This window comes from Puma concolor, chromosome E4 (genome assembly GCF_028749965.1).
Source record: "Puma concolor isolate L17-30 chromosome E4, mPumCon1.1.hap2, whole genome shotgun sequence".
NCBI lineage: Eukaryota > Metazoa > Chordata > Mammalia > Carnivora > Felidae > Puma > Puma concolor.
This window is the reverse complement of record NC_141683.1, coordinates 65169912-65192299: the sequence shown is the minus strand read 5'-3', so window position 1 is coordinate 65192299 and position 22388 is coordinate 65169912. Positions and strand designations below refer to the sequence as shown.

The window sequence follows — 22388 nt, the reverse complement described above, 5'->3', positions numbered from 1 at the left end:
CAGGAACCAAAAAGGCTTCTGCCCAGATGACTGTGAATTCATAAAGTCACTAGAAATAAGGACTGGACAGCTGGTGGGTTGTTTTTTTTTTTTTCCTCCTGTTTTCTGCACCCAGAGTCTATGCAAACATTAAATGCCAGCCCTTACCTATTGGCTGTGGTCGTTGGAGGGTGGGTACACTAGAAGGAGGGACACTGTACCACTAAAGTGACTAGTTGAATACTCAACAGTATGGTCATTTGATATCTTGGGGCTCAAAGAATCTGGGGTGCAAATCATTTGCCTTAACTTACAAGCTATTTTACCCCAGATAAATGATTTTACCTCTTTAGGCTTTACTTTCTCAATCAGCACAGCGGGGAATATTCACTGGGCACCGCTTCACTTGAGGTGCTGTTAGGATTGCATAGTCATAATTTACTCATGTGCCATGTGCCCAGTGTATACTAAGTATACACTGAGTGCTCATTTAATTCAACCCCCCCCACCCCACCACCCTCCCCCCCCCCCCCCCACAGAGGTAGGATTGCTATTTCCTCAGCTTCACAGATGGGTAAGGGGAGGCACGGAGAGGTTAAGTAACTTGCCGAAAGTTAAAGCTGGAAAATGTTGGAGCCAGAATTCAAACTCAGGCAGATATATCTGAGCTTGCTCACTTGTCAGTGGGCTACAAATAGAGAGAGAGGGAGAGAGAGAGAAGGAGAGAGAGAGAGAGAGATGTACAGAATGTTGGGTGGAGTGCTTAGAAATAATAAGTACAACAGGGGGGAGTTATTTTAACTTTTCCTTGCTTGAATTTGAGAAACTGACAAGTGCAAAAATGATATTACAGAAGCAGGAGAAAAGATGTTTTCTTTGCTGCATTTGTGTTTTCAATTTTTCCACAAAAATTCGTATGGTTGCAATCAGAAAAAAAAAAACATTGCAAAAAATCAATCATAATTCCGCGAGGAAGAGGTCGGATGAAGAAAGTCAGGTTTTGAGATCTCTCCTGCAACTCTGGTTCCCTACTGGCGGAAAAGTACAGAATACCTGAAACCAGGCCCCACACCCCCCAGATTACAAGCCCCCAGGGACTGACATCGAGCCCGGATCCAGTGGGGGTCGTGCAGATGCTTAAGGTGGGAGTCAGCGGGGGGGGGGGGGGGGGGGGGGGGAGAGGGGGGGGCCAGATGGACCCCGGGCACGTCCTAGGTCCCTTCCCGCCAGACTGAGGCCAGTCCGGGAATCAGTACACAGCCTGGCCCGCCGACCTATTCGAGGACCGGGGGCTTAGCTGGGTCTCCGGGGTCTCGTCAGGTGCTGAGGGTGGGCCGCGCGCTCGGCCCCGGGACGAGGACCGCCGGGCCGGGCATTGTGGGGTCAGCGTTCGGGTTCCCCTGGCAACCGGAGCCCGAGGGCAGGCCGCGGCGACGCCCGGGAGGCGGCGGAAAGGACCCATTCGCCGAGAGGGGCCCGTGGGAGCGCGGAGGCCGGGCGGCATGGAGGACGCGCGGCCCGGGTGGCCCCGGCGCGGTGGCGGGGGCGCGCAGCACGGGCCGGCGGAGGGGTCGGCGCGCCTGAAGCGCGGGGACGCGGACGACGGCGGCGCGGGCTGCTGGTGCTGGAGGCGGCTGTTCCGGCGGGGCGCGGCCCGCGGCTGGCGCAGGAAGGCCAAGCGCGCGCGCGGCCGGGCGGTCTCGGAGCGCGGCCTGTGGGCCCATCCGCGCGTGCAGAGGCTGCTGCAGCGGCTGGCGGCCTGGAGGCGGCGCTACCTGCGGTGCGGGGAGCGGCCCGAGCGGCTGGAGGAGATCCCGCTGCTGGCGCTGGAGCGCGCGACCGGCCGAGACTAGGCCGCGGCGGCCGCCAGGATCCCCACCCCCACCCCGGGCCGCCCCGTGCGCCCACAGCTTTGGTTCGGTTGTGATGGACAAAAGGCGAGGAATGACAATAAACCCGACGCCACGGGAATGAGAGAACGCGGGGTCTTTGGGGCCGGGCGCCTGCCACCTGGCGTCCTCGCACGTGTTTTCGGGGACGAAAAGGTCTCGGGTCAGCGCGCCGTTCCTAGGCCGCAGGGCCTCGGGCCTCGAGGCGAAGGGAAGCCAGGGAGGCGCCGCAGGGGCCACGCACCCTCGGGGGGGGGGGCTCGCCACCCCGCCCCCCGCCCCGGGGGCCCCGCACCCTCCAGGGACCTCGTATCCCTCTGGGGTCCCATACCTTCTTGGAGCCTTGCACCCTCCAGGGGCCTAGCAGTATGTCCCCCACCCCCACCCCCTTCACCCTGGGGACCTCGCACCCTCCAGGGACCTCCTATCCCCCTGGGGCCCTGCACCTTCCCGGAGCTCTGCACCCACCAGGGGAGTTACACCACCCCCTGCACCCTCCAGGGACCCCACAACCTCCTGGGGTCCTGCACCCCGTGTTGCGCCTTCTGGGCCTGGACAACCCCTGGGAAGGGGTGAGAGCCGCAGAAGTCACAGCCCTTGGGGGATTAAAAAAAAAAAAAAAAAAAGGTTTCGTTTGTTTTTAAGTAGGCTTCACGACTAGCATGGAGTCCAAGGCAGGGCTTGAACTCAGAACGTTGAACTCAAGACCTGATCAAGAGTCTGTAGACTGAGCCACCCAGGTGCCCCATTTTTGTTTTAAACGGATTGCTGAGCTCTTCACCCCGCATGGACGTGCTCAAACTCTTTTATTTTTTTTTTTTGTTTACAGGCATTTGTGAGCTTCTGTAAACCGACACGAAAACCAAGGTTTGGGGTTTGCATGCAGGGAGTTTGAAAACTCGTGATGGGAGATGAAAGAGGAAAGGGAGAGGAATCCGGGAGACTCCTGGGTGGGTCTATAATTTCTTCCTTTTTCCTCATCAATAAAAACCTGCTAATGATACGCGGCCTCCACAAGCATGGGAGGATGAAAGTAAGACACTAGAAGGGAAAGTGCTGGAAGGCCTCTGAAAGGGCATCCACAGTCAGGGTGCTTATTAAGCTTGCCTCTCCTGGGGCTGTTCCCAGAGACCACTGCCCACACCTACGGTCCTCCCTGCTGCCCCCACCTGCCCAAACTGCCCTTTCAACAGCAAGCCAGAAACCCAGAGCGAGGGGCCTAGAAGCTTCTCTGCTTTGATGTGGGTGCTGCTGAAGTGGGGGGGGGGGGCTACTGTCTGTAATTGAGGTTAGGTGCATTTTGCCCCTTTGCTAACCTCCCCATTCCTGCCCTGGCCCCGGACCCCCTAAGTTATTCCTCAGAGGTGTGGTAGGGGGTAAGCTGTGTAGCCAGCCTTCATCCTTATAAGGAAATCAGTGCTGTTGTCTTGTCTGTAGCTGATGAGACCGGGATCCCAGGATGCCTGATTTAAAAGCGGTTCTGTGGGGAGCAGCCCAGTGAGATCTTCCTTGCTTGGACAGGTTGAAGGTGAGAGACTTTTTTTTAGAAGTCCCTGGAAGAGGACCAAATTCCTGAATCCTCAAAGCCCAGAACAGAGGTGCTGTTGAATAATACGTTAAGAGATTCCAACTATGCAAAGCTCCCCGCGTTTCTTTCTTTCAGAAAACTGGCCAGAATTAGCCAAACTAATGCGAAGGTAATTCTCTCGGACCCATAATTTGGGTGTAGCTGTGCCTTTTTGTTTTGACAGTCTGTGGCCTCCACAATCCTTCCTCTTCGTGAGGCTAAGGAAATTCGTCTAGATCGTGCTGGGGTCTGTGTGCACTCATTTCCACACACACACACACACACACACGTCAGCTCTGGGTATAGGCACGGTGTGATGTAAATATTTCAGTTAGAGAATTATTATAGTGGTTTAATTCCCAGAGACCAGAGTTTCACTCGTGAAATTCCCAGAGTTTCACTTGTAGGTATTCCCACAAAGCCTTATGGTTTTGGTAAGGCGGCCTCCCTGTGATCGGTGTCTCCCAGCCATTGGCTATCATGGATCCCTCCCAGGCCAAGAGAGTGGTAGCTTTTACTAGATTTTCTGGGCTCATATACCAGCGGGGAATCTCCTGTCAAAGACCAGGTTCGGCAGAAACACGGTCTACGGGTGCACGTGCTGTATCAGGGAGTTGGGCTGGTGGACCCTTCCCCCATTAGACACCCCACCCCCACTGCTCCGGAATTTGACCGTATTTCACGGTGACAGTCTTTACTTCTGATCCTCCGGGGCTGGAGTAGTACCGGCATGAGACTTGTTCCTCCTCTCACGTCTATCCTCCTTCACGCAGAAAGCCAATAAAAAGAAATGCAGTTCTCTGTTAGCCATTTTGGGTTGTTTTCTGGTGCAACCCCCAACCCCTCCGTGTGTCCATGGAGAAGGACATCGGCCTCTTGAGCAGCCTCACCCTCTGAGTTCTGGGCGGTGGCTGCCAGGGAAGAGGGCAGCTCATTGTGACCCTGGGGACGACGGGGGACGGGCTGTGGTGCTTGGGGTCCGTGGAAAAGAGTCCGAGATGGTGAATTGCTTTACCCTCTGAAAGAGAAGGTGAGGGGTGCTGTACATTTCACACCACTGATGAGCCCAAGAGGAGGGGTCTGTGCCCTGTGAATAGGTCAGTGTGCCCAGAGTTCCAGAAGCTTCTACCTGACTCGGTGCTCCAAGGAATGTACATATATATATGTATATGGCTGGGCATGGAAGGCAGCCTTCTCCCGCCAAATGGAAGAGGTAAGATATACGATGCCCACCCCCCCCCCCACCACCACCCCAGTCTGACTCATATGGGTACAGGTAGCTCTTAACTTTGTATTTATACATTATATATTCTGACAGCCACCACATGACTGGAACCATTTTTTAAAAAATATTTTTAATTGTGGTAAAATAAACATGACATCAACCATCGTAACTATTTTGAAGTGTAGAGCTCAGTGGTACTAAGCACGTTCATATGATCATGCAACCATCACCAGCCGTTTCCAGAACTCTTGTCTTTTTGCAAAATGAAATTCTGTGCCCATTAAATAGTAACTTTCCATGCCCCCTCTCCCTCGAACCCTGGCAAGAGTGTTTCACTTTTTGTCCGCATGAATTTCATATAAATGGAATCATACACTATTTGTCCTTTCATGACTGGTTTCTCTCTCTCTCTTTTTTTATTAAGTTTTTATTTTAAGTCCAGTTAGTTAACATAACAGTATTAGTTTTAGGTCGACAGTATAGTGATTCAACACTTGCGTACATCACCCTGTGCTCATCATGACCAATGTGCTCCTTAATCCCCATCACTTATCTCCCTTACCTCCCACCCACCTCCCCTCCGGTGACCATCTGTTCTTTATGGTTAAGAGTGTTTCTTGGTTTGTCTCTCTTTTTTTTCCCCCTTAGCTCATTAGTTTTGTTTCTTAAATTCCACGTATGCGTGAAATCATATGGTATTTGTCTTTCTCTGACTTATTTTGCTTAGCGTTATACTCCCTAGCTCCATCCACGTTGTGCCAATGGCAAGATTTCATTATTTTTTATGGCTGAGTAATATTCTTTTTTTTTTTTTTTTTGAGAGAGAGAGAGAGAGAATGAGCAGGGAAGGGCAGAGAGAGAGAGAGAGGAACAGAGGATCTGAAGCGAGCTCTGTACTGACAGCAGAGAGCCCGACATGGGGCTCAAACTCATGAACTGTGGGATCATGACCTGAGCTGAAGTCGGATGCTTAACCAACAGAGCCAACAGGGTGTATCTATCATCTGTCCATTCATCAACTGATGGACACCTGGGCTGCTCCCATATCTTGGCTATTATAAATAATGCTGCAGTAAACACGGGGGTGCATGTATCCCTTTGAATTAGTGTTTTCATATTCTTTGGGTAAATACCCAAAAGTGAAATTGTTGGATCATAATGGTATTTCTACTTTTAACTTTTTGAGGAAACGCCATACCATTTTCCACAGTGGCTGCACCAGTTTGCATTCCCACCAACAGTGCACGAGGGTTCCTATTTCTCCACGTTCTCATCAATACCTGTTGTTTCTTTTGTTGATTTCAGCCATTCTGACAGGTGTGAGGTGATATCTCATTGTTGTCCTGATTTTCATTTTCCTGGTGATGAGTGATTTAGAGCGTCTTTTCATGTGTCTCTCGGCCATCTGGATGTCTTCTTTGGAGAAATGTTGGTTCATGTCTTCTGCCCATTTTTAATTGGATTATTTGTTTCTTGGATGTTGGGGTTTTAAGTCCTTCACATATTTTGGATACTAACCCTTTATCAGATATGCCATTTGCAATTCTCTTCTTCTATTCCATCACTTGCCTTTTAGTTTTTGATTATTGCCTTTGCTGTGTAAAAGCTTTTTATTTTGATGTGGTCCCAGTAGTTTACTTTTGCTTTTGTTTTCCTTGCCTCAGCAGACATATCTAGAAGTTGCTAGAGCCTGTGTTCTCTTCTAAGATTTTATGGTTTTAGGTCTCACATTTAGGTCTTTAACCCATTTTGAGTTTATTTTTGTGCATGGTATAAGAAAGTGGTCCAGTTTCATTCTTTTGCATGTAGCAGTTCAAAGACAGTTGAAGAAACTATCTTTTTCCCATTGGACAGTCTTTCCTGCTTTGTTGAAGATTAGTTGACCAAAAACTCGTGGGTTCTTTTATTCCCTCCCATTCACCCACGTGTCCATTTTTGTGTCAGTACCCTACTGTTTTGATTACGACAGCTTTGTAATATAACTTGTAGTCCAGAATTTGTGATGCCTCCAGCTTCACTTTTCTTTTTCAAGATTTCTTTGGCTATATGGGGTCTTTTGTGGCTCCATACACATTTTAGGATTGATTGTTCTAGCCCTGTGAAAAATGCTGGTGGTATTTGATAGGGATTGCATTAAATGTGTAGATTGCTTTGGGGAGTATAGACATTTTAACAGTATTTGTTCTTCCAATCCATGAGCATGGAAAGTCTTTCTGTTTCTTTGTGTCTTCTTTAATTTCTTTCATCAGTGTTTATAGTTTTCAGAGTCCAGGTCTTTTATCTCTTTGGTTAGGTTTATTTCTAGGTATCTTATTGGTTTTGGTGCAATTGTAAATGGGATCTTTTCTTAATTTCTCTTTCTGCTGCTTCATTCTTAGTGTATAGAAATGCAACAGATTTCTGTACATTGATTGTTTATCCTGCATTTTTATTGAATTCATTTATCAATGTAGCAGTTTTTTTGTGTCTTTTGGGTTTTCTATATAGAGTATCATGTCATCTGCAAATAGTGAAAGTTTGACTTCTTGCTGTCCGCCTTTTATTTCTTTATGATGTCTGATTTCTGTGGCTACGACTTCCAGTACTATGTTGAATAAAAGTGGCAAGAGTGGACATCCTTGTCTTGTTCCTGAATGTAGGGGAAAAGCTCTCAGTTTTTACCTACTAAGGATGAGGTCAGCTGTGGGTTTTTCATATAAGGCCCTTATGTTGAGGTATGTTCCCTCTAAACCTACCTTGTTGAGGGTTTTTTTAAAAATCATGAATAGATGTTGCACTTTATCAAGTGCTTTTACTGTCTCTGAGATGATCATATGGTTCTTATCCTTTCCCTTGATGTGATGTATCATGTTGATTGATTTGTGGATATTGAACCAACCTTGCAACCCAGGAACGAATCCTACTTTATCATGGTGAATAATATTTTTAATGTATTGTTGGATTTGGTTTGCTAGTATTTTGTTGAGAATTTTTGCATCTATGTTTATTAGGGATACCTCACCTGTAGTTCTCTTTTTTAGTGGTCTCTTTATCTGGTTTTGGTATCAGGGTAATGCTGGCTTTATAGAAGGAATTTGGAAGTTTTTCTATTTTTGGAATAGTTTGAGAAGAATAGGTATTAATTCTTCTTTAAATGCTTGGTAGAATTTGCCTGTGAAGCCATCTGGTCCTGGCCTTTTGTTTGTTGTGAACTTTTTTGATTACTGATTCAATTTCTTTGCAGTTTATCAGTCTGTTCAAATTTTCTACTTCTTCCCCCTTCAGTTTTGGCAGTTTATATGTTTCTAGACATTTGTCCATTTTTTCTAGGTTGTCCAATTTCTTGCCATATAGTTTTTCATAATATTCTCTTATAAGTGTTTGTATTTCTGTGGTGTTGTTATCTCTTCTCTCCCATTTGTAATTTTATTTGTTTGAATTCCTTCTTTCTTTTTCTTTTGATAAGTCTGGCTAGAGGTTTATCAATTTTATTGATTTTTTTTCAAAGAACCAGTTTCTGGTTTCATTGATTTGTACTGTTGGTTTTTATTTTTACATCATTTATTTCTGCTGTAACCTTTATTATTTCCTTCCTTCTGCTGGTTTGGGGTTTGTTTGTTGTTCCTTTTTTCTTAGGTGTAAGGTTAGGTTGTTTATCTGAGATTTTTCTTGCTTATTGATGTAGGCATGTATTGCTATATACTTCTGTCTTAGGACCACTTTTGCTGCATCCCAGAAATGTTGGACCTTTGTGCTTTCATTTTCACTTGTTTCCATGTCCTTTTGTATTTCTTCTTTTATGTCCTAGTTGACCTATTCATTGTTTAACAGCATGTTATTTAACCTCCATGTATTTGTGCTCTTTCCAATTTTTTTCTTGTGGTTGATTTCTAGTTTCATAAGTGTTGTGGTCAGAAAAGGTGCATGGTCTTACTTTGATCTTATTGAATTTGTTGAGGCTTGTTTTGTGGCCTAATACATGATCTATTCTGGAGAATGTTCTGAGTGCCCTTGAAAAGAATGTGTATTCTGCTGTTTTAGGCTGGAAGGTTCTGAATGTATCTGTTAAATACATCTGGTCCAGTGTGTCATTCAAAGCCCTTCTTTCTTGTTGATTTTCTGTTTAGATGATCTGTCCATTGAATTAAGTGGAGTATTAAAGTCTCCTACTATTATTGTATTATTACCAATTAGTTCCTTTAGGTTTGTTATTAACCGTTTTATCCATTTGGGTGCTTTATGTTGGGTGCATAAATATATACAATTGTTGTATCTTCTTGTTGGACTGTCCCCTTTATTATTATATAGTGTCCTCTGTCTCTTGTTAGTGTCTTTGTTTTAAAGTCTAGTTTGTCTAATATAAGTATTCCTAGTCCGGCTTTCTTTTGCCATCTATTTGTGTAATAGCTATTTCTCCATCCCCTCCCTTTCAATCTGCCGATGTCTTTGGGTCTAAAATGGGTCTCTTGTGGGCAGCATATAGATGGGTCTTGTTTTTAAATCCATTCTGTCACTCTATGTCTTTTGATTGTTAGTGCATTTATATTCAAAGTAATTATTGATAGATATGTATTTATTGCCATTTGTATTACTTTTTTTTGCAGTTGCTTCTGAAGATTTTCTGAACCTTTCTTGTCTTTCTCTCTTTCATAGTTCGATTTTTTTAAAGAGATATTTTGGATTTCTTTCTCTTTATTCTTTGCATATTTGTCAGTGGTTTTGATATATGGTTACCATTAGGTATGTGTATAACATCATCTGCATATAGCAGTCTATATTAAGTTGATGGCTGTTTACGTTCAAACCCATTCATTACTCCTCTCCTTTCCATGTTTCAGGTATATGTTCGTATTTTATATCCTTTTATTTGTGAGTTCCTTGACTGAGTTTATGCAGAAATAGTCATTGTTCCTGCTTTTGTGTTTCCTACCTTTGTACTGTTAACTTGTGGTCTCTCCTTTCCACTCAGAGTCCCCTCTAATATTTCTTGTAGGACTGGTAGTGTGGTCATGAACTCCTTTAGTTTTTGTCTGGGAAACTCTAATCTCTTTTTTTATTCTGAATGATACCCTTGCTGGTCGAGTATTGTTGGCTGCAGATTTTTCCCATTCAGCACTTTGACTAGCACGTGCCACTCCCTTCTGACCTGGAAAGTTTCTGCTTAAAAATCCTCTGATAGCCTTGTGGAGTTTCCCTTGTGTGTTACTATCTTCTTTTCTCTTGCTGTTTTTAATTTTTTTTTTTTTTTTATGTTTTGCCAATTTAATTACAATATATCTTTGTGTGGATCTGCTTTTGTTGATTTTGTTGGGGGTTCTCTGTGCCTCCTGGATCTGGATATCTGTTTCCTTCCCCAGACAGTGAGGTTTTCAGCTATTATCTCCAAGTAAAATTTCTGCCCCCTTTTCTCTCTCTTCTTCTGGGACTCCTATAATCTGAATGTTATTATGTTTAATGGAATCACTCAGTTCCCTAAGTCTGTTGTGGTTTCGCATAATTTTTTTTTCTCTCTTTTGTTCACCTTGATTCCTTCCCATTACTCTATCTTTTAGGTCGTTAATTCTTCTGCTTCTTCCAGCCTGCTGTTCATTCGATCAAATGTGTTTCTTATCTCATTTATTCCACTCTTCCTCTCTGATTGGTTTTTCTTTATCTCTGTGGTAAGAGTCTCCCTGACGTCTTCACTCTTTTCTCAAATCCAGTGAGTATCCTTACGATCAGTGCTTTAAATTCTCCATCGGGCATGTTTCTTATATCTGTTTCACTTAGATCTCTGGCTGTGTCTTGTTATGTTCTTTCATCTGGGACAAATTTCTCTGTCTTATTTTATCTAGGTCTCTGTGCCTGTTTCTTTTCTTTTCTTTTTTTTTTTTTAACATTTATTTATTTTTGAGAGACAGAGACAGAGTGTGAGCAGGGGAGGGGCAGAGAGAGGGAGACACAGAATCAGAAACAGGCTCCAGGCTCTGAGCTGTCAGCACAGAGCCCCAACTCAGGGCTCGAACCCAGGAACTGTGAGATCATGACCTGAGCTGAAGTCGGATGTTTAACTGACTGAGCCACCTCTGTGCCTGTTTCTGTGTGTTAGGAAAGTCAGCTACGTCTCCTGTTCTTGAGGGTAATGGCCTTATGAAGAAGAGGTCCTGTAGTGCCCTGCAGTGTAGTGTCCCCTGCTCCCCAGGGCCTGGCACTTCCAAGAGTGTGTCCAATATGGGCTCTGTGTGCTCTGCTGTTTTGTCTGGCTGCTTTATCCTTCGGTACCGTCATCTGTAGAGTCTCTCTTTGCCTGGTGTGGTGTTTGGTCCCTGGCCTTAATGTGGCACATTTTAACTAAGTGTGCTTTGGTCTCCTTTTGAAATGAGACCTGTCACCACTGCTGTTGGAACCGAGGCCTCACAAAACTCCGCTGCCATCTTCCCTTCTTCCCGACTGGCTTATTTCACTTAGAATAATGTCCTCAAGGTTCATTTATACTGTAGCATATGTCAGAATTTCCTTCCTTTTAAAGGATGAATAATATTCATATATATCTAATTCATATATATCTAATCTATCTCCATTATATATATATATATATATATATATATATATATATATATATATTACGGTTCATCCCTTTCCATATATATCCTATATATATATATATATATATATATATATATATGATCCATTCATCTGACACACTTGGGTTGCTTTCACCTTTGGCTATTCTGAATGATGCTGCTGTGAACATGAGTGTGCAAATACCTCTTTCAGACCCTGCTTTCAAATTTTTTTTGGTATATACTCAGAAGTGGAATTGCTAGATTTTATAGTAAGTCTATTTAAAATTTTTTGAGGAATCACCATACTATTTTCTTTTTCTTTCTTTCTTTCTTTCTTTCTTTCTTTCTTTCTTTCTTTCTTTCTTTTCTTTCTTTCTTTCTAAGTATAATTTATTGTCAAATTGGCTTACATACAACACTCAGTGCTCATCCCAACAAGTGGAATCACCATACTCTTTTCCACAGTGGCTGCACCATTTTACATTCCCACCAATAGTGCAAGGGTTTTAATTTTTCCATATCCCCACCATTTGTTATTTTCTGTTTTTTCCCCTTCTTTCTGCACCTCCCTCATCCTTCACTCCCTCATCCCTCCCTCCCTCCCTTCCTTCCTTCTTCTTTTTTTTCTTTCTTTCTTTCTTTCTTTCTTTCTTTCTTTCTTTCTTTCTCTTTCCTTTCCTTCCTTTCTTTTCCTTCCTTCCTTCCTTCCTTCCTTCCTTCCTTCCTTCCTTCCTTCCTCTTTCTCTGATTTTCTTCCTTCCTTCTTTCTGCCTTTTCTTTTCTTTCCTTTCCTTTCCTTTCCTCTCCTCTCCTCTCCTCTCCTCTCCCTCCCCTCCCCTCCCCTCCCCTCCCCTCTCCTCCCGTCCCCTCTCATCTCCTCTCCTCTCCTTCCACGGTTGCCATCCTGATGAGTGTGAGGTGGAATCCTATTGTGGTTTTGTATTGCATCTCCCTGATGGTTAGTGATACGGAGCATCTTTCGTGTGCGTATTGGCCATTTGTATATCTTTTTTGGAGAAATGTCTCTTTGTGTCCTTTGCCCATTTTTAAAATTGGCCTTGTTTTTTCTTTTTGAGTTGTGGGAGTTCTTCTATCAGATACACAACCTGCAAATATTTTCTCTCCTTCTGTAGGTTACCTTTTCACTCTGTTGTTTGTGTCCTTTGAAGCACAGACATTTTAAATTTTTGCTGTTTTCCACCTTATCAATTTTTTTTTGTTTGGTTGCCTGTGCTTCTGGTGTCACATCCAAGAAATCATTGCCAAGTCCAGTGTTTTCTTCTAAGCGTGTTACAGGTTTAGTTCTTATGTTTGGGTCTTTTACCCATTTTAAGTTAAGTTTTGCTTATGGTGAGGACAGCATGAACTCTGAGCACAAACACTCCACTTAAACCCTTGTACTAGGAGACCTGGTGAGACCTTGAACTTGGCTCTTGGCAGTCTAAGGCCGGTGGCCCTCAGGCATCCCAGCCCCACTGTAGAGCTCCTGTCTGGAAAAGCTCAGCGTTGTCAAAAGAATTTATTGTTTGTTGTAGCCAACACCTGAAGGTAGGGCCTTGACCTCCCTTTCTTAGAACACATACTAAAATGGGAGTACAAGTGTGAATTGTTCTTCTGTCTCTTTGAGATGTTTATAAGTCTCCTAAAACTGATGTGTATCTCTCTCAAGAACCTGAGAGCCATTCCTTTGAAATGTAATCATCAGGAGAAGTAGGGCTCCTCCCAGACTGTGTGGGAGGATAGACTCCTAACTTCCATAACTGCCAGCTAGAGACCCCACTGGCCCAGTCACATTCACACTGACCAGCCCTTTGTCATTTTTCGCTTGAGGCACACCCCCCCCACCTTCTCCCTCACAAAGACCAGTCACTTCTGCACAAATGGGAATGGAGCTCAGCTCTTTTCCTACTGTCAGTAGTTTCTGAATAAAACATTTTAATCTTAATGTTTAAATGCTTCCACTAATGTATGGCTTCATTTCTTTGACGATGGCATAAAGTAAGGGCCCAACTTCATTCTTTTGTGCGTGGGATATTCAGTTTTCCCAACACTGTTGACCGAATCATCTAGAAGGAACAGGGTGCTTGACTTCTGGGTAAGCACGATGTAAAGTGAAGAATCCTTTCTGACGCCAATACTTTCCTAATTTTTATTTATTTATTTTTTTTTTATTATTATTATTTTTTATTTATATATGAAATTTATTGTCAAATTGGTTTCCATACAACACCCAGTGCTCATCCCAAAAGGTGCCCTCCTCAATACCCATCACCCACCCTCTCCTCTCTCCCACCCCCCATCAACCCTTAGTTTGTTCTCAGTTCTCAACAGTCTCTTATGCTTTGGCTCTCTCCCACTCTAACCTCTTTTTTTTTTTTTTTCCTTCCCCTCCCCCATGGGTTCCTGTTAAGTTTCTCAGGATCCACATAAGAGTGAAACCATATGGTATCTGTCTTTCTCTGTATGGCTTATTTCACTTAGCATCACACTCTCCAGTTCCATCCACGTTGCTAAAAAGGACCATATTTCATTCTTTCTCATTGCCACGTAGTACTCCATTGTGTATATAAACCACAATTTCTTTATCCATTCATCAGTTGATGGACATTTAGGCTCTTTCCATAATTTGGCTATTGTTGAGAGTGCTGCTATGAACATTGGGGTACAAGTGCCCCTATGCATCAGTACTCCTGTGTCCCTTGGATAAATTCCTAGCAGTGCTATTGGTGGGTCATAGGGTAGGTCTATTTTTAATTTTCTGAGGAACCTCCACACTGCTTTCCAGAGCGGCTGCACCAATTTGCATTCCCACCAACAGTGCAAGAGGGTTCCCGTTTCTCCACATCCTCTCCAGCATCTATAGTCTCCTGATTTGTTCATTTTGGCCACTCTGACTGGCGTGAGGTGATAGCTGAGTGTGGTTTTGATTTGTATTTCCCTGATAAGGAGCGACGCTGAACATCTTTTCATGTGCCTGTTGGCCATCCGGATGTCTTCTTTAGAGAAGTGTCTATTCATGTTTTCTGCCCATTTCTTCACTGGGTTATTTGCTTTTCGGGTGTGGAGTTTGGTGAGCTCTTTCTAGATTTTGGATACTAGCCCTTTGTCCGATATGTCATTTGCAAATATCTTTTCCCATTCCGTTGGTTGCCTTTTAGTTTTGTTGGTTGTTTCCTTTGCTGTGCAGAAGCTTTTTATCTTCATAAGGTACCAGTAATTCACTTTTGCTTTTAATTCCCTTGCCTTTGGGGATGTGTTGAGTAAGAGATTGCTACGGCTGAGGTCAGAGAGGTCTTTTCCTGCTTTCTCCTCTAAGGTTTTGATGGTTTCCTGTCTCACATTCAGGTCCTTTATCCATTTTGAGTTTATTTTTGTGAATGGTGTGAGAAAGTGGTCTAGTTTCAACCTTCTGCATGTTGCTGTCCAGTTCTCCCAGCACCATTTGTTAAAGAGACTGTCTTTTTTCCATTGGATGTTCTTTCCTGCTTTGTCAAAGATTAGTTGGCCATACGTTTGTGGGTCTAGTTCTGGGGTTTCTATTCTGTTCCATTGGTCTATGTGTCTGTTTTTGTGCCACTTTCCTAATTTTTAAAAATGCACATCTTCATATATGGATTTTAAAGTAATGCTCTGTTTTTGCACAGGGGCTCACAATCTGCAAATGCTTTCCTGCGTGATGGCTCATGTGGTCCCTGTGAGAACCCTACAGGTCAGTGAGTAGCAGAGGCCTGGAACCTTCATGACCTTCTGTCCTGCTGCTCCCAGTGTCCCGGGGTCCTTGATGCTGGCCAGCAGAGGCTGGGTGGGGTTGCTTAATGGTCTCGTTCTTTGATGGAGGGCAGATCTGTGGACCCTGGGAACTGATATCAAGCTGGAAGCAGCAGGAAGGGATTTCATTCTAAATTGAATAAGCCTCTGCTATACTTTGAATGCCTGGAAGGGGGCGACTGGATTTACAGACTACTCTGTTTTTCCAGTACAGCCCTAGACCTCGACTCCTAGCCTGTGCGCTCACCGTAAGGGGATCTGGGGGGTAGGACGAGGTGCGAAAGAAAACAAGACCCTGTTCTCCCACCTGGAAAGGACATCTGTACCTGTAGGCTGAGATGCTTATCTCCTTATTCAAAACAGAAGCCCTCAGCAACTTTGTGTGTGTGTGTGTGTGTGTGTGTGTGTGTGTGTGGCGGGGGGAGGGGGGTGGGACACAGTCTCTTTTACTCCCGGAGCTGTGAGCTCCTGGGATAGGAATCCAGCTGGGTACGTTGTCCCTGACAGTGGCATTCATCTCTCATGCTGCTTGGTAATAAAAGTATCCCAGATTCTCTTCTGGAACAGTCTCCGCCATTAGGTGTGCAAAAGGTTGACACTATCTATGCCAAGGTCCAGGGATGGGTTCCCCGGGCTCTGCCAGCAGTCCTCAATCCTGGCTGCACACAGATCCACCCGAGTCCTCAGAAGCCCTGGGCTCCACCCTCACAGACTCTGGTGTGTTGGTTCTGGGCAGGAGCCTGGGCACCGGCTTTGTTTTTGTTTGTAATAGACTTTTTTTTTTTTTTTTTTTTAAGAGCAGTTTGAGGTTCACGGCAAGAGTGAGTGGAAAGTACAGGTGCCCACATACCCGTTCTCTGCCTCCACTCCTGCGTAGCTTCCCCCCATCATCGGCATCCTCCACCAGCGTGGATTATTTGTGATAGTCGCCGACACATTGTTTTATCACCCACAGTCCATAGTTTACATTACGGTTCATCCCTTTCCATAGATTCCTGACAACCTTTGATTTTCTTTCTTTCTTTCTTTCTTTCTTTCTTTCTTTCTTTCTTTCTTTCTCTTCTTTCTTTCTTTCTTTCTTTCTTTCTTTCTTTCTCTTTCTTCTTTCTCCTTTCTTTCTTTCTTTCTCTTTCTTCTTTCTTTCTTTCTTTCTCTTTCTTCTTTCTTTCTTCTTTCTTCTTTCTTTCTTTCTTCTTTCTTTCTTTCTTTCTTCTTTCTTTTTTTCTTTCTTTCTTTCCACTGCTTTTTCTACAGTGTCCTATAATTGGAATCAGACAGTATCCAGCCTTTTGAGATTGGCTTCTTTCACTTAATGATATATATGCACTTCTTAAATGCTCCGGTTAATTCTAATACGCAGCCCTATTTGAGAGCCTGTCTTAAGCCAACCAGCATGTTCCATTTCGCGGTTACTGTGTAGGTCAGGGATGGGAGCGTTTTCCCAGTGGGGAAAGTCAAGAAAAGACTTTAGGACCTCGGTACAAAGGCTCTTTCCTGCTGGCCCCACACGAGGACACCTCGTGCCTGGCCCTCGAGGAGAGGGTGTGCCTGAGGCAGGAGCCAGTCGTGAGGAGGTGGAGATAAGAAATGGAGAGAAATTGGCCCGACACATCATATGAGCCTAGGCAGGATACAGCTGTGTGCAAAGCCAGATCTAGTCCTGGGCCGGTTCAGGTGCATGAGTTAGGCTGCTTCTGGCTGCGAGAAAAGAGACTCAAAGTCACATACGAAGAGGGAGATCATCTCACATCATAAGAAATCCCTAGGGAGACCAGTTCCGGGTTTGGGTGATGAGCAGTTCGGCGAAGCATCAAAGCCCCAAGTCTCTCCATTTCTATCCCTGGTGCACTGGCTCCATGTTTAGGCTGCGGCAGTTCGCACGCACCTTCTGGGTATAACAGCACCCAAAAGAACAGGGTTGCATCTTCGGACCTTCATAAGAGGGAGGAATCCCTCAGAATCCCTCCAGCAGAGCGTCCTCATGTCTCAAGGGCCAGAGGGGAAACGTATTGCCATCAACAGCTGACACCACCAGGGTTCACCCCCAGCCTGCGGAATAAGGTCCGCTCTCCGGATGTCTGAATCAAGTTGGGGCTTTTGGGGTGGCCAGCTCCCTAAAGGGGGAATTTTAGAGGAGGGGGAAGATGGAAGAGAGACAGGTGAAGAGTGGTTTCTATTGCTTTATCGCCATTCAGGCCAAACATTTTCTTAGATCACCTGACAGAGGGGTTGGGGGTTGACCCAGGAGGCACTGCTGCGCAGAGACAGGTGACACTGGTTCCGGAAAGTCAGAATGGCGCCACTCGGCCTTGAGGTCCAGCAGGGCCCCTTTAGCACTAGGCCACTTGCCGCTCGTCTGATCGTTAGCCGAGCCTCGGTTCCCGGTGGTGGGGAGATCGGACCCTCTCCACCTGGTGGCAGGGCAGTGATGGCAGCTGGCGTGCGAGCCTGGAGTTTGCTCTTCGCCGGGCTGTTCCCTGCGGCCTCGGGGAGGCGCTCAGCACCGGTGACATTGCAGATGAGTCCTGGGGGCGCCAAGTGACCGAGCCGGGGGTGGGCAGCCCATGGGAGGCGGCCGATTGCGGTCACACAGACGTGGGCCAACACCGGCTTGCCCCTGACAGGCTGTCTGGCCACGAGAAGGTTATTCAACTTCCCCGAGTTTCAGTCCCCGTGCCTACGATGTGGACAGCAACGTCTCTACAGGCCAGAGTGAGGACCGCGTGCAGAAACGGACATGACAGGGCCTGGAACACGTAGGGGCTCCATAAACATATTCTCCACTGCTTCCCTCAAGGCACCTGAGAGGCACGACAGAGCCCAGGCCGCAGTGCGGGACTGGGGCTTGTCCCCAGGCCACTTATTTTCGCTTCTCAGAACGTCCCTTCCCTCTCGGCTGGAAGGATTACAGGGGATGATGCGAAGGTGCAAAGAGGTGCTCTGCGAATGTTCTGTCTTTCCTTCTGGATCCGCACCGCTGGACCTGAGAGCCTGGGGTCAAACAGTCCAACTAGAGAGATGGAAACAGGCTGAGGGGAGGACGCTGCCTGTCCGCTCACGAAAGCCTCCCTGTCCAGGCCTCTCCAGCCCTCCTTTTTTTTTTTTTTTTTTTTTTAAATTTTTTTCCAACGTTTATTTATTTTTGGGACAGAGAGAGACAGAGCATGAACGGGGGAGGGGCAGAGAGAGAGGGAGACACAGAGTCGGAAACAGGCTCCAGGCTCTGAGCCATCAGCCCAGAGCCCGACGCGGGGCTCGAACTCACGGACCGCGAGATCGCGACCTGGCTGAAGTCGGGCGCTTAACCGACTGCGCCACCCAGGCGCCCCATCTCCAGCCCTCCTTAAGCCCACCTGCCTTCAAGTGGGGTTGGCAGACCTGAGTCTGAACCACCTGGAGTGCTGGCTACAAATGCACATTCCTGGGCCCCCTCGGGGTCCATTGACTCAGACTGTTCAGAGGTGATGCCTGTGCGGATCTGTGTTTGCAGCTCCCAGATGCTTCTTAGGCCCACAAGCTGGGGAGCCCTTTGGAGGGGGGAGCCTCAGGGCATCACCACAAGCCACCGGGGCTCTCTCCCAGCCCCAGCTTCCGCCAGGCTGCCCTGCCCACGGCTGTGCCAGTCTGCAGGGACCCGTGCGGGTCTGCCCTGAGACCGGACTCCGAGGAGCAGGGAGGGGAAGGGAAGGTGTCCAGTGGGGAGGGCTGTCTTCTCCGGGAGCACCAGCAAATGGGGTTCCCCACGAAGCTCACGGGGCGTGAGCTTCAGGCCCTTCACTGGCCTTGGCCCCTAGAACCTGCCCATCTGGATGGAAGCTTTCCCACCTAGGACTCCTGGTAAACTGCTTAAAGAGACCTTAAAAAACAAAGCAACTGGGGCGCCTGAGTGGCTCAGGGGGTTAAGCATCTGACTCTTGATTTCCGCTCGGGTCCTGGTGTCACAGCTCGTGAGTTCGAGCCCCCCATCGGGCTCTGCGTTGGCAGTGCGGACCCTGCTGGGGATTCTCTCTCTCTCTCTCTCTCTCTCTGCCCCTCCCAAGTCACACTGTCTCTCTCTCTCTCTCAAAATAAATAAAAACAAAAAATGAAAGAACTAGAATCTGTGAGACTCTGGTCGTTTGTGTCATTCAAGATCCATACTGGCTTTCGTGTAAACCTCAGACCCCACAACCCACGCACCAGCGGTCACGGACAACTATGAACCCGAGGCTGCATCTTGCTCCAAAGCGCCTTTTGGCAAATCAGCAGCGGGAGAGGAAGAGCGACCTCGACGCGCTGGTGGCCTCCAAGCACCCCCCGCCCCCCAAGCTGGCCATCCGGGCCGTGGGGCAGAGCTCACGGCCCACAGGGAGATGCCCAAATGCCACAGTGTAAACACACAGCCTCAAGCAAGGAGGAGGAGTGGAGTAACACACACACACAGGGAGGGCCCAGGTGGGAGGAAGGACCAGCCGCCTGAACCCGGGGTTCCGCAGCGTTCATCGGGGACGCAACCTGGCTTCCGATCCCCCCCCTGGAGCTGAGGGGCCTTGAGGCTTGTGCTCCGTGAGGTTCACAGAGAATCCCACAGTCTCTCCTTCTGTCACATCAGCCCTCAGAGGGGTCTGTGGGGACCAGAGCTCAGGACACCCAGGGCGGCGAAGGAGACTGAAGAAGTTTGAGATGGACATTCACGGTGTCCAGGAGAGGCAGGACGTTTGGCCACAGCCACCAGGTGGCCCACAGAACACCTGGCGAGGGTGCCTGGGACGCTAGAGCCCGCATGGTCCCAGGAGGGGGTGACCCTGCTAATTCTGTTGTTTATTTTCTGTATTTTCTCTTTTCTAATTTTTTCACGTTTACTTTTGAGAGAAAGACGAGGGTGTGAGCAGGGGAGGGGCAGAGAGAGAGAGAGGGAGAGAGAGGGAGACCCAGAATCCGAAGCAGGCTCCAGGCTCCAGGCTCCGAGTTGTCCACACAGGGCCCGACGTGGGGCTCAAGCTCATGAACCCGGAGATGGTGACCTGAGCTGAAGCCGGATGCTTAACCGACTGAGCCCCCTGGGCACCCCTATTTTCTGTATTTTCTGATGCTCTGACGCCTTTGGGTCTTGTAGACCCAGCAGGGGCTGCCCACGTCAGGGTGAGCTATCCTTCCATCAGGATCCTGTGGTCTGGGGCACTCTCCTCCTGTTCCACATCAGCCCAGGGAAGGTTCTGGAAAACTAGGACCTCTCTGTAGCCCGGGGCCTGCTCAGCTATCCAAACTCTCCAGTCTTCTGCCCGCTCAGCTTGCCGACCCCGCCTTGCCTGTCTCCTTCTGGGAAAACCACAACAAAGGCTCCTGCTCCTGCTTTCTCTTGCTTATTCGGCTTCCCCACGGCCCTTGGTTCTCCCCCACGGGGCCGGCGTGCCTGCTTCCGGGGATCGGTGAGTGTAACGTCTTCCTGCACGGCTCTCGTTTCTGTGTCTGTGTGTCCTACTGTACCTGGTTAAAATCAATCTGGGTACGTTTTTCTTTAATTTTTTTTTAATGTTTACTTACTTTTTTTTTCGTTTTTTTTTTTTTTTTTTTTTTTTTTTTTTTGAGACAGGGAGAGACAGAGCACGAATAGGGGAGGGTCAGAGAGAGGGAGACACAGAATCCGAAACAGGCTCCAGGCTCTGAGCTGTTAGCACAAAGCCCGGTGTGGGGCTTGAACTCATGGACCACGAGATCATGACCCGAGGCGAAGTCGGCCGCTCAACTGACTGAGCCACCCAGGCGCCCCTAACGTTTACTTACTTTTGAGAGAGAGAGAAAGACCAAGCACGAGTGGGGGAGGGGCAGAGAGAGAGGGAGACACAGAATCCGAAGCAGGCTCCAGGCTCCGAGCTGTCAGCCCAGAGCCCGACGCGGGGCTCGAACCCACGAACTGTGTGGGATCATGACCTGAGCTGAAGTGAGACACCCAACCAACTGAGCCACCCAGGCGTCCCAATCTGGGTACATTTTAAAACAGTGGCCAATTTAACTCGTGAATGTTGAGTGCCTCATGTATATTATGCATATTTGGTTAGGCATTTTTGTGCCGCAGTTGCCTCAAGTAAATTTGCCGCATCGTGGGATTTTGGAGTCCAAGTGCGTGACGTGGCGTATAATAAATATTTGGAGCTTCGTGTTCCTCGTGAGGATTTGGCGCCTCCGTGGGCTTTCCATGCATGTCATCTGTGTCAGCGCACAGGTGCTCTATTTCACTCGTGCCTAATGCGCCTCACAGGTGAGGAAACTTCTGTGCTCTATTTAACCCCTCCTAGGAGTCTTGTCTGTATTCTACAGGCTGCTTAACCTGTGAGCTTGCTTTGGGGTGCTTGGGTGGCTCAGAGGGTTAAGCGTCCCACTTCGGCTCAGGTCATGATCTCACGGTTCTTGAGTTCGAGCCCCGTGTCGGGCTCTGTGCTGACAGCTCGGAGTCTGGAGCCTGCCTCGGATTCTGTGTCTCCCTCTCTCTCTGCCCCTCCCCCGCTCACACTATGTCTCTCTCTCAAAAATAAACATTAAAAAAATTGAAAAAAAAGAAGTTAGGGAGACTTGCTTTAACATACACTGAGACTTATTTTAAAGTCTTAGCAATTAAGACAGTGTATCATTAGTCTGGAGATAGTAAATAGACCAGTGGAAGTAGAGAGAGATGAGAAAGAGACTCACATATGCACGGAAACTTGGTTAACAGAAAATAGGAATTGTAAATCAGCGGGTAATGGACAGTGTACTTGGTGCAGTGTGTTAGGGCGACTTGTTACCCGTAAGAAAAACAACTAGATTGGGTCTCTCTCTGCCTCACATACACATACATCGATTCTGGATGGATTGAAGACTTGCACAAAGCAAACACTAAAATATTTAGAAAAACATGTAGAAGAATATCTTTATGGTTTAGGGGGAGAGATGAATTTGCTAGGACAAAAAAACATTTACCATAGAGAAACATACTGATACTTTTGACTATTTTTTTTTAATTTTTTTTTTTAACATTTATTTATTTTTGAGACAGAAAGAGACAGAGCATGAATGGGGGAGGGTCAGAGAGAGGGAGACACAGAATCGGAAACAGGCTCCAGGCTCTGAGCAGTCAGCACAGAGCCCGACGCGGGGCTCGAACCCACGGACAGTGAGATCGTGACCTGAGCCGAAGTCGGATGCTTAACTGACTGAGCCACCCAGGCGCCCCACTTTTGACTCCTTTAAAATGAACTTCTGGGGGCGCCTGGGTGGCGCAGTCGGTTAAGCGGCCGACTTCAGCCAGGTCACGATCTCGCGGTCCGGGAGTTCGAGCCCCGCGTCAGGCTCTGGGCTGATGGCTCGGAGCCTGGAGCCTGTTTCCGATTATGTGTCTCGCTCTCTCTCTGCCCCTCCCCCGTTCATGCTCTGTCTCTCTCTGTCCCAAAAATAAATAAACGTTGAAAAAATAAATAAAT

At 47.0% G+C, this 22388-nt stretch overlaps 1 protein-coding gene across 1 annotated transcript; it reads left to right on the top strand.

Moving 5' to 3' along the window:
• Positions 1 to 1190: 1190 nt before the first annotated feature.
• On the top strand, positions 1191 to 1950 carry CE4H1orf202 (chromosome E4 C1orf202 homolog). The gene has a single exon (XM_086693450.1). It carries the CDS (start codon positions 1482 to 1484, stop codon positions 1830 to 1832), a length of 351 nt encoding a protein of 116 aa, XP_086549576.1. The 5' UTR covers positions 1191 to 1481; the 3' UTR covers positions 1833 to 1950.
• The last annotated feature ends 20438 nt before the right edge of the window (positions 1951 to 22388 follow it).